This window comes from Mastigoproctus giganteus, chromosome 3 (assembly GCF_048544385.1).
Source record: "Mastigoproctus giganteus isolate SK-2022 chromosome 3, ASM4854438v1, whole genome shotgun sequence".
Taxonomy (NCBI): Eukaryota; Metazoa; Arthropoda; class Arachnida; order Uropygi; family Thelyphonidae; genus Mastigoproctus; species Mastigoproctus giganteus.
Genome location: NC_143577.1, coordinates 20,883,660 through 20,900,058, shown reverse-complemented (window position 1 = coordinate 20,900,058; position 16,399 = coordinate 20,883,660). Strand labels below are relative to the sequence as shown.

General features: G+C 35.3%; 1 protein-coding gene across 1 annotated transcript in view; it reads left to right on the top strand.

Moving 5' to 3' along the window:
- Positions 1-16,399, top strand: part of LOC150087781 (uncharacterized) — a 251,831-nt gene that overhangs the window by 96,663 nt on the left and 138,769 nt on the right. Inside the window, exon 5 of the mRNA XM_090369876.1 lies at positions 12,851-12,912. Within this exon, the coding sequence (XP_090226002.1) occupies positions 12,851-12,912 (62 nt within the window). The remainder of the gene's footprint in view (positions 1-12,850; positions 12,913-16,399) is intronic.

The following is a 16,399-nucleotide window of genomic DNA, read 5'->3' as shown; positions in this document are numbered from 1 at the left end:
TTAGCGAAACTGGTGATAGTACTGGCAGGATAAGTTTTTTTTGCTAGAAAGCAAAGGCACTGGTTTGAAAGATTTGTTTGAAATTTCTAATAAATATTACATTTAATATTAAATTGTTTCTTATTTTCATTTCGATGCCATATGCTTGCATTTCACTATGTACTGTCTATGTACATAGTCATATTATTAAGGTACATATAATACATACATAGACAAAATTTTAGACTAGTTTTTCTTATATATTTCATACATTGGAACGGAACCCCTTTATTACAATGGGAGCCATAACTCAGTATTCGCGACATTTCTCAGGAACGTAACCCCCGTGAATAGCGGGAGTTTACTGTACTAGAATGAAAAGGATGAATAACATTTACCTATTAGATACCAATGGCATAACTATTGATGATTCTATTCAGGGTTGCTGACAGACTAAATATTTTGCATCTACATTCACACATGAAAAAGTTTATAGGACTGGGAACATCATAAGTATGCCAAGTTATAACTGAGAGTTAAATAATTTTGTCATAACTGAGAAGAAAGTGGAAAAGAAATTGCTGAAGCTAAAATAAATAATGCACCTGGGGCTGATGGGATCTGTCTAGTTATATTCAAAGCAGTAGCAAAAGAAGTAAGCAAACCCCTTCAGATTGGAGCTGTGTGAGTGTGTCTCCTATTCATAAAGAAGTTTTCAAAGGGCAACATGAGAAATACAAACCTGTAAACTTGACTTTTGATTTTAATCTTGATTTTCCAGGGAAATAATGAAGTCAGTGATGTATTGCAGGATCATCTCAACAGTAATGGAATTATACAGAAATCAAAGCATGGGTTTTTTTTTAAGTAGGGATTAGCTGTTATGTTGTACTAACAAAGGAAATGGATGCAAACAATAATTTTGACATTGTATATTTAGATTTCAGTAGGGCTTTTGACACTGTTCCAGATGAAAGACTTCTGTACAAGTTGGAGGAGTAGGCATTAGGTGCAAGTTATACTGCTATGGATGAAAGGACGATTGAGTGGCAGAAGGCAGAGGGTGGATATAAATGACCACTGCTCTTCTTGGACTAATGTTCATTAGTGGAGTCTGTCAGAGTTTTGTGCTGGCCCCCATACTGGTTGCAGTATTTATTAATACTAGTGATAAAGGCATATCAAGCTTATTGTTAAGTTTGCAAATACAAAGGTTGGCTGGATGGTTATTTTTATTTTATTTTTTTTACTAGTTAACAAAAGATAGTTAACTTTTTTTTTTTTTTTTTTTTGCATTCTGTTTTGCCCATGGATAATGCATTTGTTTTAATTCTCACAGCAGAACAAACTTTCCTTTGTAATGTGTTTCCCTCTTAATGTATTATTAAGATGTGGAAACATTCTCAGTTCCCTTCTACCTGATCCAAATGTTGACTTCTTGAGGAATTTAATCTCCTGCCACCTTGCTCACTCTTTCGTGGTAACCGTCTGCATGGTATACCATAGTATATCACATCGATGATTTGTGTACGGTCATATATGAGAGATGATAAAAAAAGCAGAGATGACTTAACAATATATATAAACAATATCTGCAAGAATTTTGAAATGTCAACAAACTTGGTATAAAAAGGTTATTAGAATGTTTTGTAGTTTTTTTTTTTTTTACTTTTCATCTCTTTTAAATAAGCTTGATCTTGTACATGGAGTGCGATGTTTTTTAATCTGCAGTTAGAATTAATTATCCTCGTATATATCTTTCTCCCAAGAAATTAACTATTAATTTGTTCTGTTGCCTTTTTACCTGTATGGCACTGGTTTCTGTTTTAAGATCTTCTGGTTGATCCAGTTTATTGAACTTGTGATTATTATTATTATTATAGGAATTATCTATAGGAATAGGAATTTATAGGAGCAAAGGAATTTCTCACATTATTTAAGGAACCCAAAAGCTTCCCCCAAAGGAACCCCAAACCCTTTGGGGGTAATTGTGCAGGCAGATATGAAGTTCTCTGAGCAGTGCAGATGGGCTGCAAGAGTAGCTCATGGTGTCTTATCAATGATATACAGGAATTTTTCTAGCAGGGATAGGGGAAGTGATTATTCCCTTGTATAAGGCAATGGTCGGGCCGCACCTTGAGTACTGTATACAGGTCTGGAGGCCTCATTTCAAGAAGGATGTAGAGCTGCTGGAATGAGTACGGAGGAGGGCAACAAGGTTAGTGAACGGAACGAAGGGTTGCTCTTACGAAGAAAGGCTTAAGTTTTGCAAATTACAGTGTCTGGAGACTAGGCACCGGCGAGGTGATCTGATAGAGGTGTACAAAGCCTTGAATGGTTTGAGCATGCTCAATGCTGATGGGATACTGCCTCTTGCTCAGAATAATCACCTGAGAGGGCATAAATTCAAATTGAGGAAAGACAGATGTAGGATAGATGTGCGGAAATTTGCCTTTAGCCAGCGGGTAGTTGGTTGGTGGAACAGACTTCCATCCCTTGTTGTTGAAGTGATAGCCTAAATAAATTTAAGGCTCAGCTGGACAGGTAATTCGAACGAATGGAGGGGTGAAGTGGAAGGGGTTTTTTTTTTTTTTTTTTTGGCTGATGCTGCATAAGCTTGCTTTCTTGCATCATATGCCTCTACTAATGCTAAAAAGCAATTGTTTTGGCTTGCCTTAGGGCAGTGGTGTGCAAACTATGGGGCACGACCCCCAGAGGGGTCGCAACAATTTTTAAATAAAATTATTGTGTACATAAAAGCTAAAAAACCTATTGCTAAAATTGCTTTTTCAATACCATAGGTGTAGAGACCTTACTACTCGAATGAAGTCTGAGATTAGCATGAACCCTATTGCCACTCTTTATTTTTAGGGCAGTTTCACGTGTGATGCAGGTGGCTTTCTTACTTATTGTCCTTGTGTGTCCTAATCGCCTTAATTTGCTCACTGGCTATGGACACACAGAAAGCAGCTGATTAGTGTGACTTCTCAGTATGTATTAATACTTCTCAGTACTACTCAATTGCTGAACCGTAATCCCTTTAGCTCGTAATTCATGCTTCCTACAGCAAAAATTTCTGAAATTGTCTGAAGGCCAAAAGTGTGAATATGCGGTGGCATATTCGCACCTCTGGCCTTCAGACTGTTGTGGCATGCTTTATTCTGCTTCATAATTTGGTGCTTTCAGAAATACAAATATTAACCAGCAGAAGTTACCAGGTGTTACCCACTTGCTACAATAGACAGAATTAGGGTACAAGCTAAGGGTAGAATACAAAAAAATACACCAACCAACAATAGTAATATCAAAAAATACTTTTATTTCTGTCCCATATGTTGAACAGTGGCACAAACAACTTAACAGATTCTTTAAAGATACCGAATTTAAAATTGTAGCCAGACCAATACGGAAATTACACACTATACTGAACAATCGCTCAGTCCTTTCCTCGTTCACAACACAGATAAATGACCTAGTATACAACATTTCTTGCAGTGATCGCAACTCATCTTATCAGGGTTCTATGTGGTTTCCTCTGAATTTTCGTGTTAATAAACATGCGGCCTCAGTTCGTGCTTCTTGTTCAGCAGTGTCAGAGTTAGCCTTTCATGCCATTAACAAAATACACTTTTTTATTTAACGAGGCCAAAATACTTAGTGTCCAACATAATTATACGAGACTTAATTGCAGAAACCATCGAAATTAAATTACGTGAGACTTCTGTTAATGTTCGCCGGCCATATCTAACCTCTGACTCATGGTCCTTTACACGCATGCACAAAGACAAATAATCCCTATTTAAGTTCCATGCTTGCCCCTATTTGGTAATTTTCATTCCTGTGATCACGACATACAATTAAAAAGCATTGTCAACTTCAGGAAGGAAAATCGTTTTGCATTTTTTTCGTTAAATTAATTTTTTACTTAATTTTTAATTGTTGTTCATTTGATTTTTAATTATTGTTAATTATTTCTTACTGTAATGTAAGATGATTTTCGATTTTTTTAATTGTTTTTGTTTTAATTTCTGGAGAGTAATTTCATAAATACAGAAGTGTTCTACATATCATATTGAGGTAAACTTCTCTTATTCTTTTACAAATTCATGAAGAAACATACGGCAGTTCCTTGTAAAGCTTTAAGAGTTGGAAGTTTCATAATTAATAGGAAAAAAGTTGAAATCTCATATTATTGCTGAATCTCTTGTTTTCCCTGCTGCAATAAAAATGATTTCATTTATGCATGGAGAAAAGTACAGCAACAATTTAAATATTCCTCTATCCAGAGACACAGTCTCACGGCATATTACAGTTATCGCAGACAACATAAAATTCAGTTTATTTGCAATTTGTACTGATGGTGCAGCTGCATTAACAGGATAAAATAAAGGTTTAAAAGGCAAAGTAAAGGAACTGGGAACAAATATATTAATACTCAGTGATAAAATGGAAACTTTCAAAGGGAAGCTTAATCTTCGGAAAACTGAATTTGAGCATAATAATACTGAAATGTTCCCATGCTTTTCTGATTTTGTTATAACATTGACATTTTACAGTTTAGGGATATCATTGCCACCCACCTAACAATGCTAATTAAGAATTTTTCCAAATGATTTAATGTATCTCCAGAAGAAAAGCTGTATTGAATTCGTGATCCCTTTGCTTTTGATATTTTTTTATGTCCCGAAATTACCACTCAACAAAAGGAAGATCTTATCGACCTGACGTCTGATGAAGCGTTACGTGTTCTTTTCAAGACTACTTGGGAAAAATTTTGACTTTCTCTTCAAGATGAGTAACCAGAATTATTTAAAATGGCAATACAAACATTGCTACTTTTCGGGTCTACATATTTATGTGAGGTTGGTTTCTCAAACTTAACAGCTATAAAAACAAAAAAGCATTCCAGACTTGATCCAGAAGATGACAATGAGATTAGTAATTTCAAACATTGTGCCAAATATGGACAAAATATTATCGGTTAACCAGGCTCGTCCATCTCATTAATTGTTTTGTTTTGTAATTGTTCATTTTTTATTGTTTTGTAATCTTAATTGAAGAATAAGAATGTGATTTGTTGTTTTTGCTGTATTCAATTAAAATATTAAAACAATTATTTTTATGTGTAATTTAAAATGGAAACAATTTCTTTATTCCTTTTTCAGTACTCGAATAAAATTTTTTACTACATAATTTATAAAATGTCATTTTTCTTTTCTAAAAATCTGGTCATCCTACCTCGGAGTTTATATTGAGGAGCCACGTCAATTTTATATTTAATAAAGGTGGCCGCAAGCAAAATAAGTTTGTGCACCCCACTGCCCTAGGGTACTAAATAGATTTGGAGAAAGGCATACAATATATATAATAAACAATTTGTTGGCTATTGTTGATTTCAGATTTAGGAGAAGTTATGCTATTTTCAAATTAAAATTTTTAATAAGAAAATTTTTGATACTTAATGATTCAGTAGATTAGAGTTGCTATGCATAAAAATTACTATCTCTGTTTGCAATGTGGAATGTATTATGAGTTTTAATTTCTTTATCTTTTCTGTTAAATAATAAATTTGTATGAAAAACTGTTTTATGTGATGAATACAACTTGTTGTCAAGAAATTTTATTTTCTTAACAAGTTTATTTATTGTAAACAAATTCTTTTAATGAATAAATTGTATTGTATTATCTCCCTATACATTAAAATAATTTTTCTCCTAATGATATTTATTCAGCCAATAGGAGAAGAGAGATGCAGATTACATGGTAATACATAAAAAAATACATAACAGAAGCTTGTTTTGCTGTGGTAAAACAAACTTCTGTTTAATCGTGGTCACACACACTATGTTTATCTAACACAACCACACGGTACCATTCTTGATTTCCGTATGTAACGTATTTATCTAAATAAACTAAATGCAACAAGGCATAATATTTTAAGAGTTTAAGATTCTATGTGTATATAATAGCCGTGTAGATATACCATAGACAACTCTTAAAGTAAAACTATGATCATAGTGTGAAAGGCACCCACCGATGAAAAACCAACTAGCTTTGAAACAGTGCCATCTAGGTGGTGGTGCCCACCAAGAATAAGTGACAATAGTCTTCTCTATTAGTGAAGCGTTACTTATTCGAGGTAGTGCAATACATGGTAACTTGTGAAGGATGAGCACAATATGAGATACAGATGAAATTATGCCTTTCACACTACTATCTTAGTTTTTCTTTAAGAGTTGTCTATGATGTATCTACAATATTATATAAATATAGTAACGTATTTATGTATTCATAGCTGAGGAAGAGACACACACAGAGTCGAAAGCTTCTGTAAGTATTTTATTTTATCAAAAGAAGCGAGCGCATCGAGAAGGGAGCAGAGCCCCCTAGTTATTATTATTATGTAATAAATTGAAATTCTTAATTTGAAGATTCTCAGTTCTGTATGATAAAAAATAAGAAATAAAACTGACATCCCTCTTCTGAAGTGGAATGTTAATTAATTATGATATTACGCTGTCCTTCCTAGTGTTTACCTATCCTCTTCTCCCTTGTAAAAGAAAGAAAAGATTAGTAAACATTGGGCACATCACAATATCATAATTTTATGTTTCTGGGGAGTAGCAGTAAAATTAATGTTGTTTTATGTATCCTTAATCAGTTTTATTTTATGTAAGTGTTTTGGAAAATCAGTAAAATTGTATTGTATTGTATTATTACTGTACATTTTAGCATAAAAGCCAACTTATATACAGAATATATAAAATCCTAAAGAGGCACAAATTATTAGACATGAATTAATACCAATATATTTACAATTTATTATATATATATATATATATATATTATTTTTTTTTTTTTTTTGTTTATTTTTTTTTTTTTACGCAGGTATATGTTGTCATTCCCTATAGGTTGAAACCTATAGGGAAACAGAAATCCAAAGAAGAAAAGATTAGTCAAGAAACACTTGTCATGATGAACCGAAGACGACAAATGAAGAGCAAGAAAAACAGTGACAGGGAGAAAATTGAGTATACTGAGTTATGCAAAGCCATTAGAAAGAGACTCAGAGAGGACATAAGAAGATTTAACACAAGAAAAGTAGAACAAGCATTAAGGGAAAACAAAGGATTTAAATCAGCAGCCATGAGCAGTAATACAGAAAGACAAATGATACTGAAACTGAAGAATAGCGATGGTGTACTTATAAACAGCAGAGAAGGCATAATTCAAATAGCAGAAGACTACTATAAAGAATTATACAAGGAGCGAGGGAATGATACAAACAGTGGGGAAGATGGATTGCAAAGTAGCAACACATACGACATACCCGATATTCTTCCTGATGAGGTAGAACGTGCATTGAAGAAAATGAAGAATCGGAAAGCCCCGGGGGGAAGATGAAGTTACTGTAGAGTTGTTAAAATTGGGAGGAAGAGACATAACACAAAAACTGGCAAGGCTCTTCACAAAGTGCATTAGAAAAGGTGTGACGCCTAAGCAGTGGAATAATGCAATCATAGTTTTGCTGCATAAGAAAGGAGATAAATCAGAAATTGGAAATTATAGACCAATTAGCTTGTTATCCCACATCTACAAGTTGTTCACAAGGGTCATTACTAACAGATTAGAAAGAATACTTGTTGAGAATCAACCGAAAGAGCAAGCTGGCTTTAGGACAGGATTCTCAACTATGCATTAGCATTAGCATTAGTAGAGGCATATGATGCAAGAAAGCAAGCTTATTCAGCATCAGCCAAAAAAAAAAAACACACCACTCCCATTTCACCCCTCCGTTCGCTCGAAATGCCTGTCCAGTTGAGCCTTAAATTTGTTTAGGCTATCAACTTCAACAACAAGTGATGGAAGTCGGTTCCACCAACCAACCACCCGCTGGCCAAAGGCAAATTTCCGCACATCTATCTGACATCCGTCATTCCTCAATTTGAATTTATGCCCTCTGAGCTGATTATTCTGAGCAAGATGAAGAGTCCCATTGGCATTGAGCATGCTCAAACCATTCAAAGCCTTATACACCTCTATCAGATCACCTCGCCGGTGCCTAGTCTCCAGACTCTGTAATTTGCAAAACTTAAGCCTTTCTTCGTAAGAGCAACCCTTTGTTCCATTCCCTAATCTTGTTGCCCTTCTCTGTACCCGTTCCAGCAGCTCTACATCCTTCTTGAACTGAGGCCTCCAGACCTGTATACAGTACTCAAGATGTGGCCTAACCATTGCCTTATACAAGGGAATAATCACCTCCTTATCTCTGCTAGAAAAATTCCTGTATATCATTGACAAGACACCATGAGCTACTCTTGCAGTTCGTCTGCACTGCTCAGAGAACTTCATATCTGCCTGCACAATTACCCCAAGGTCCTTTTCATTCTCCACCACTGTCAGTGTAGTACCGCAGAGTTGATATGTTGCTCTGGGGTTACTGTTTCCCATATGTAGTACTTTACATTTGTCAATGTTAAACTTCATTTGCCACCTCTCAGCCCATCTGTTCAACCTTTCCAGATCCTGTTGCAGCAGCATAGCGTCAGTGGTGTCCTTAACAACCCTGCCAACCTTTGTATCATCTGCAAACTTGGACATTAAACTTGATATCCCATCATCAATATCATTCATAAACACCGAAAACAACAACGGACCCAACACTGAACCCTGAGGAACTCCACTAATAACATTAGTCCACGTTGAGCAGTGTCCATTGATTACCACTCTCTGTCTTCTGCCACTCAACCATCCCTTTATCCATAGCAGCAATTTGCCTCCAATGCCACACTGCTCCAATTTGTGCAGCAGTCTTCCATGTGCAACAGTATTAAAAGCCTTTCTAAGATCCAAATATATAATATCAAAGTTATTCCCTGCATCCAGTTCTTTTGTGACTATATCATAGTATCCAATCAAATTGGTCAGGCAAGACCTGCCCTTAACAAAACCATGCTGCGTCTGAGCTGTAACTGAATTCTTGTCTAGATGATCCTGCAGTGCTTCTTTAACCAGTGCCTCCATTAATTTACCTGGAACAGAAGTGCCTTTGATCCTCCTTTGTGAATTGGGGTTACATTTGCACATCTCCAGTCTATGGGTACCTCCCCTGAGTCCAAAGAAGCTCTCATAATTATGGCTAGGGGTTTGCTTACTTCCTTTGCTGCCTCCTTTAATATAACTGGATAGATCCCATCCACCCCAGGTGCCTTTTTTATGTTTATCCTCAACAATCCCTCCTCCACTTTCCTCTCAGTTATTACAAAATCATCCAGCTCACTGCCAATGTTTACTTTACCTACATCATTCTCCTTCCTGAATAACTCCTCATGCGTGAATGTAGATGCAAAATACTCGTTTAGATTGTTAGCCACCTGAGCAGGATCCTCAACTGTTGAACCATCAATATCCAGTGGACCAATCTGATTCATCCCTTTCCTTCTTGAGTTTAAATAGGTAAAGAACTCTTTTCTGTTTTTCTTTGCATCCTTTGCCAAGGATTTTTCGTAGTCTGCCTTTGCCTGCCTAATCTCCTTTGTGACTTGGTTACAGACCAACTTATATCTATCATAGGCTTCCATGTCACCCATTAATTTGTCTGTATCCCATGCATTTTTCTTCTCTGCCACATGTCTCATTAGTTCATCTGACATCCATTTAGGCCTAAACCTTGAACAATATTTCTTAGTTGGTATGTAAAGCCTGGTAGCCTCCAAGATTAGTTCCTTGAATGCTTCCCATTTTGAGTTTGCTGTTGGTAACATCATCAGTTGGTCCCACTGTATAGAATTTAAATACTGTCTCAGACCATCATAGTCGCCTTTACGAAAACAAAAACCCTTCCCTTTACCTCTGATGGTAGTTACCTCCTTGAGTAAATCCCACTTCAACACACTGTGATCACTGCCACCTAGTGGTTCATTTATCTGCAGATTCTTAATGCATGAAGAATCACTACTGATAATCAGATCAAGAGTATTGCTCCCTCTTGTTGCCTCACGAACATGCTGATGTAGAAAACAATCATCCAATAAATCCACAAAAGCCTTGCTAGTGTGCGAGTGACCAATCCACAAATTCCAGTCAATATCTGGGAAATTAAAATCCCCCATTATAAGACTCTCTGATTTACTGGCCCACTCTATTTCCCTGTACAATATCTTATTATACTCATCAGAGTCATTAGGCCTATAGCACACTCCTACTCTCAATTTTGATTTCCCTATGCTTATGTCACACCAAACTGACTCGACACTGCCCTGTCCATCGATGTCGACTGGCTTCACTTCCTTGGACATTATGTGTTTCTTAACTAATAGCATAACCCCTCCTCCCCTCCTGTCCTGTCTATCCTTTCTATACACATTGTATTCCCCAAATTCCAGTTCCGCATTCCTTATATCTGTGTGACACCACGTCTCTGATATCGCAACAATATCTGCCTTTGATGTTTTGAGCAATACCTCAAATTCATCAAATTTATTTACCAAACTCCTAGCATTGGTGTACACGCAGGTATACATGCACCTGTTTCTATTCTTGGCTACCCTAACACAACCCATGTGTTTACTTGTACCGCAATGACTCCCAGCAGTCTCTGAAATATCCTGCATCTTGTCTTTCAGGCTTCTGCTCATTTCAATAGAAGCAGTGCAAGAATCACTTCCACCTCTGCCAGTGGCTACTGTTAATCTATTAGTCCTTGTATCCCCCCCAACTAGCAGTTTTCCGATCCACCTAACTCTGCCTCGACAGCATCAGCAAAAATTCTTGCACCTTTTCTATTTAAGTGTATCCCATCCCTGTAGAAGCAATCTCTCCTGTTAACAAGTACAGTCCAGGCTGAAAAAAATTCTACCCCTTGAGCCTTATGGATCACCTTCACGTAATATCACAGCTAATGGAGAAAGCAAATGAATATAAAACACCATTATGCCTGGCATTTGTGGATTATGAAAAGGCATTTGACTTCATACAGCATAAGGCAATGTTTCGGGCACTGGAAAGACAAGGCATAGATACCCCATATATTATGATTTTGAAGAAAATATATGAGAGTGCTACCTCCTTTATTAGACTAGACAAAGACAGTAGCAAATTTAAAATCGAGAAAGGAGTTCGACAAGGAGACACAATATCTCCGAAGCTATTTACTGCTGCCCTTGAAGAAGCTTTCAGAAGATTAGACTGGTCGCAGAAAGGAGTCAATGTGAACGGAGAGTACCTAGACCATTTACGATTTGCAGATGACATTGTGGTTATAAGCCACGATTCCAAAGAATTAGAGGAAAATCTTAATCAGTTATGCACAGTTAGTAAGGATTTTGGACTAAAGATGAATATGGCTAAAACAAAAGTAATGATGAACAAGTATGCCACGGAAAGGGAAATAATGATTGAAGGAGCAGTAATTGAAAAGGTGGAGTCATATACTTATCTGGGACAAGTTATTAGCTGTAATAATGATAAATGGCTGGAAGTCAAGAGAAGAATAAATTTTGGATGGATAGCATTCAGGAAATATAGTCACATACTGAAGAGCAATATCCCGGTTTGTCTGAAACGTAAAATAATGAATCAATGTATACTCCCCACCATGCCTTATGGAAGTGAAACTTGGGCACTCACCAAAAGAATGGAAGAGAAGCTGAGAACTACACAGCGAAGAATGGAACGAATTATATTGGGAATCAGACTGTTAGATAAGAAGAGAAACACATGGATTAGGCAGCATACTCAAGTAAAGGACATTCTTATCAAAACTAAAGAACTAAAATGGTCTTGGGCACGACACATAGCTCGAAGACATGATGACAGATGGACTAAGAAAATAACAGAATTGTACCCAAGAGGAGCTAGAAGAAAACCTGGAAGACAAAGGTGGAGATGGATAGGTGAAATTCATGAGTTTTTGGGTAGTAAATGGATGGCCAGTGCTCAAAACAGAAGGAACTGGAAAGTTGCTGGAGAGGCCTTCATCCTGCAGTGGATTGAAAATGGCTGATTATGATGATGTTGTCATTCACTTTAAAAATGCAAGAATTTGTTCATCTTCTTCATCAGATGAAAACAATTCATGGAATTTGTCAGGAATTATGCTTTCACATTTACTTTTTGAGTACTCAAAAAGTAAACTTTTGAGATTTTCAGTTTCTTAGAGCAAATGCACTTCCATATTGAGGCACTATGTTTCTGATAATCTTTTATATCAGTGTCTGATAACTTATATTTAAAATTTATCAGCATTATATACAAGTTTTCAACAAAACCTTATTTCTCCTGACTCAATTTCGTTATTATGCTGTGTATTTATGATTTTAATATTACTACTCCTCTTTGAAATCATTTGAAGCAGGAACTTTTTCCCTTGTCATTTTTGGGTGGTACTGTGTTTTATACCAAAGGACCATATCTTTTAATCTTTTAACACCTAAAGCACTCTTGCTACTTAATTTCTCAATAACTGCTCCTTAGAGGTAGGATTTAAAACCATCAAATGAAGTTTTCTTTTTGCTGTATGGTACTGAAAGTTTTAGCTTGATTAACCATTATGTTTTGAGGTGATAAATATTTAGTTGGGTGGTTTTGCTTTTCTTGTACTCTTAGATGAGTTAATCTTTATAGTTAATATTTTTTACCTGTTCCTGTTAAATTATTGAACTTTTTTCTTTTTTTTTTAATTTGTTAGTGCATTCCATGTTCCATCTGAAATTTTTTTTCATATATCCTGTCACAGTTTCCATTAGGCATATGCAAGATGTAACTTATAGGATATCAATCAGAAAAATTATACTTTCTTCAAATCTTGCATTGTTTGCAAATGCATGCATTCCACAAGATTTAAAAAATAATAATTTCTTATTTCTTGTAGAATCTGGTGATGAATTGCTATCAGAATCAGCCAGCCCTAATTTCCTTAAGGAAGATACAGAGGTGATTACTGAATTATTTTTATTTATGATAACTTTTAAGTTATTTTTGGTTGCATGTTTGAATTTAAAAAAAAAAAATGACAAATTTTGTGTATAACTTTTTATAGAATGGTTATGTTACTTTTTGTAGTATGAAGTAATTCGAGTAGTTTCCTGTATTTGTCATATGATCACATTTATCTAAAACTAAGATAATCCCAAGGTCGCACTTGGTTCCCCTAGTTAGATCTTGGATTTATAAAAAGAGAGGATGCGGAAAGGTCAGGGAATGACCACTGCATATTCCCGGAGCAATATGGCCTTAGTTGCTAATGCTCCTAAAAACCAAATAACAACAACAACAATAAAATGAGAGAAATTATCTATCCAAGGTAGATTGATGGAATGATGGAAGAAGTAAGCTAACACATGGCATACTGAAAAGGACAGAAGGAAGGAGGAAATAATAAAAACATGCTAAATGTAATAACTTGTGCCACCTCCACTCACATTATTTATTCTAAGTATTTATTCAATTCCTCTTTAAATTTAGATAACTTTCCACCTACATTATTCCAATAGTCTATTTTTTGTCTAAAGGAACATTTTTGCACATTCACTCTTCTCTAATCCATTCTTAATTTAAAGTTATATTACCTGAAAAAGAGTAAAAATGTTCCAAGTGTTTAATGTGCATAGCACTTAACCCCTTCACTTTCAAATGTATTAGATTGTTATGCTTACAGTGCTGATGCGTTTAGAGAACACATATCAGCATTGTACAAGTGATCATGATGCTGTATCGTGCATTGGCATTTTGTACTACGTGTTTTCAGTTAATGCATTTAAGTTCAACAAGCACATAACGAAGATTGTAATGTTAAATAATTTTTTTTATTATTCTAGAAAGAGATGCATACTTAACCAATGCTTTTCCAGAGTTGAGTGTGGGCATACTCTATGTTCATAATCAGTATCCATTTTTTTTTTTTTTTTTTTTTTTACATATTTTGCATTTCTCCCTATACAACGGACCCCCACTTTACAATATTAATCCATTCAAAGACACCATTGTATCGTGAAAATATCGTGATGTGAACCCTATAACACATTGTTTTTTGGTAATTTGTTCCAAAACCCCGGAAGTTGAAATTTTCGCTATATAACTAAGCCATTTTTCTCTCTAAAAGGTGATTTATCAGTTTACACAATGTTCTTGTTTATATTCCAGCACGACCACCAGGTCAGTGGAGTTTACAATAAATCAATCAATACAAGCGTTAATCCTATTTAGTAGTCACGGGCTTGAACCCCAGTCCATTCAAAGAGCGTGTGCTGCTGCACTCTGTTGTACATACACAAATTCAATACAGTAAATATATGTGAAATAAGCACAACAAAAATAAATCACTTCAACTAAAGGATGCAAAAACAATACATGGTGCCAATACACTTGCAAACGCTGCTATTGGCTGAGAGGAAGAATTGTAAGCCCATCGTAAAGTGAAATAAGTGGGCTCCGGTTAACATGATCACTGGTTAGTAGAATTAGCTGCTTTATAGAAACAAATTTCAAAAAACCAATTCAATCATTAAAATGCACTTTCATCGTTATCATATATTCGGTTATATGAATCAATTTTGAATGCCTTTGTGATATGTTTATAAAATACATTTCTGGAGGTCACTACCGTAAAACAAAAACAATTTGCAGCTTTCAGTTTATTGGGATTTTCTGTTAGTTCAGTCTATTATAAATGGGTAGTATACTCGATCTTATTGCATTTGTGATAATACTGATAGCTGTAATTCTGTGAGTTTTTATGTTATTATGGCGAAATGTGTTTCCCCTTCCATGAAATCTTCAATCATATAAAAAACATAAATTTTCAGAATCTTCTCTTCATTCCCATTTTTTAAGTTTCATAAACTTGTTACTCCATATCTCATTTGCATGTATCATGTTGCAATTTGTGTGTGTCATGTTCTTTGTTATTGATTGCTTATCTGTTTTAAATTTTACAAACAAAAAAAAAAAAAAAAAATCACTGAACAGAAATATCAATTAGTTAATATGTACATATGACAACATGTATTAATTAAGCTATGTACGTAAGTGTAAATTGATTTTTATTTTGCTAATCTGTGGAAAATATTCTTCCGATTTTCACATATCATTTAATTTTTTAATTGGTAAGGTAATGAAGTGTAAATTTGTGCTTTATATCTTTACTTTTATAGCCTGTGGATAATATTCCTCCTATTTTTGCTTATTAGAATTGCCATTTAATAGAATTAAAATTCAATTCACAAATGTGATCACAATGACCAACACTTACTACATATTGTATAGTGACTGTATTGTATTATAGAGAGTCCTCATAAAGTGATTCGATTGTTCAGTGAACCAATCGTAAAGTGGAAGTCCACTGTATATGCATATGTACAGTATGTTAAAAGAAATGGCAGCAGCTTTTTATCATTGCCTGCATATTGAAAGTCATACAGTGATGACACCCTTATTAGAGGAATATTTATTAGAAAGATTTTAAAAAAACTTTCACTTAAAAAAATTTTTTTTTATAGTCATGGCCATGATACAGGAGCATTTGATCTTGCTGATCGGTACCCTTTACGGCCTCATACTTTACAATAGGTAGTGTCGTTGAAATTTAGCGCTACGTAAAGTCATCCATAGCCGAGTGGGCAGGAGCGGGAGTGCAGTAGCACACGCTCTTTGAGTAGACCGGGGTTCAAGCCCCTGACTGCTGAATACGGTCGATCTGCCAACTTGCACTGGACCAGCGTGGCAGATTATGGTCCATTTCCCTCAGCGTGAATTGTTGAGGAGGCTTCCACCCTGCAGTGGGTTGATAATGGCTGCACCTTACTTACTAAAGTCATTATGGAATGATATTCATTATGTTTCTTAAAGAAAATTTAAAGTCAAATCTCTTTAATTTGACTAGGAAAAGTAACTACAGGCCCAGAAGGAATTCCATCCTCCGTTTAATTCTTTTCATATTTAACAAACTAATCTCAAGCTTCTTTTTTGGTCTAATCTAAGCCACTTTGGTCTAATCTGAGCTGCTTTGGTCACTAAGCGGCACTGCTCCTGCCCCGATATGATGAGGCCAGAGACCCCAGGAGCATAGCTTTCTGGATTTACAATGGAGAATTGTAAATTGAGTCTTCTTGCATTGACTTGACCCCTTATGTTTATCGTGCAAAATTTTATAAATTACTACCACTTTTCTCCCATAGCACTTTTTGTCTGAAGAAACTATGTAACGTTATTTCCTAACCATATTGGGAGAGTTCTTAGTGATCCATTAAATAGTGATCACTGCCTGACAATCTGGAAATTGTAATAACTTCACCACATTGTTCAGAAAAGTGGTTAAGTGGAAGTTTCATAATGCAACTGGGCCAGATACAGACAGTTTGCAGTCTTTGACAGAAAGTTTATACTCTCCTCTTCAATAACTGATTTTTTTTTTTTTTTATTA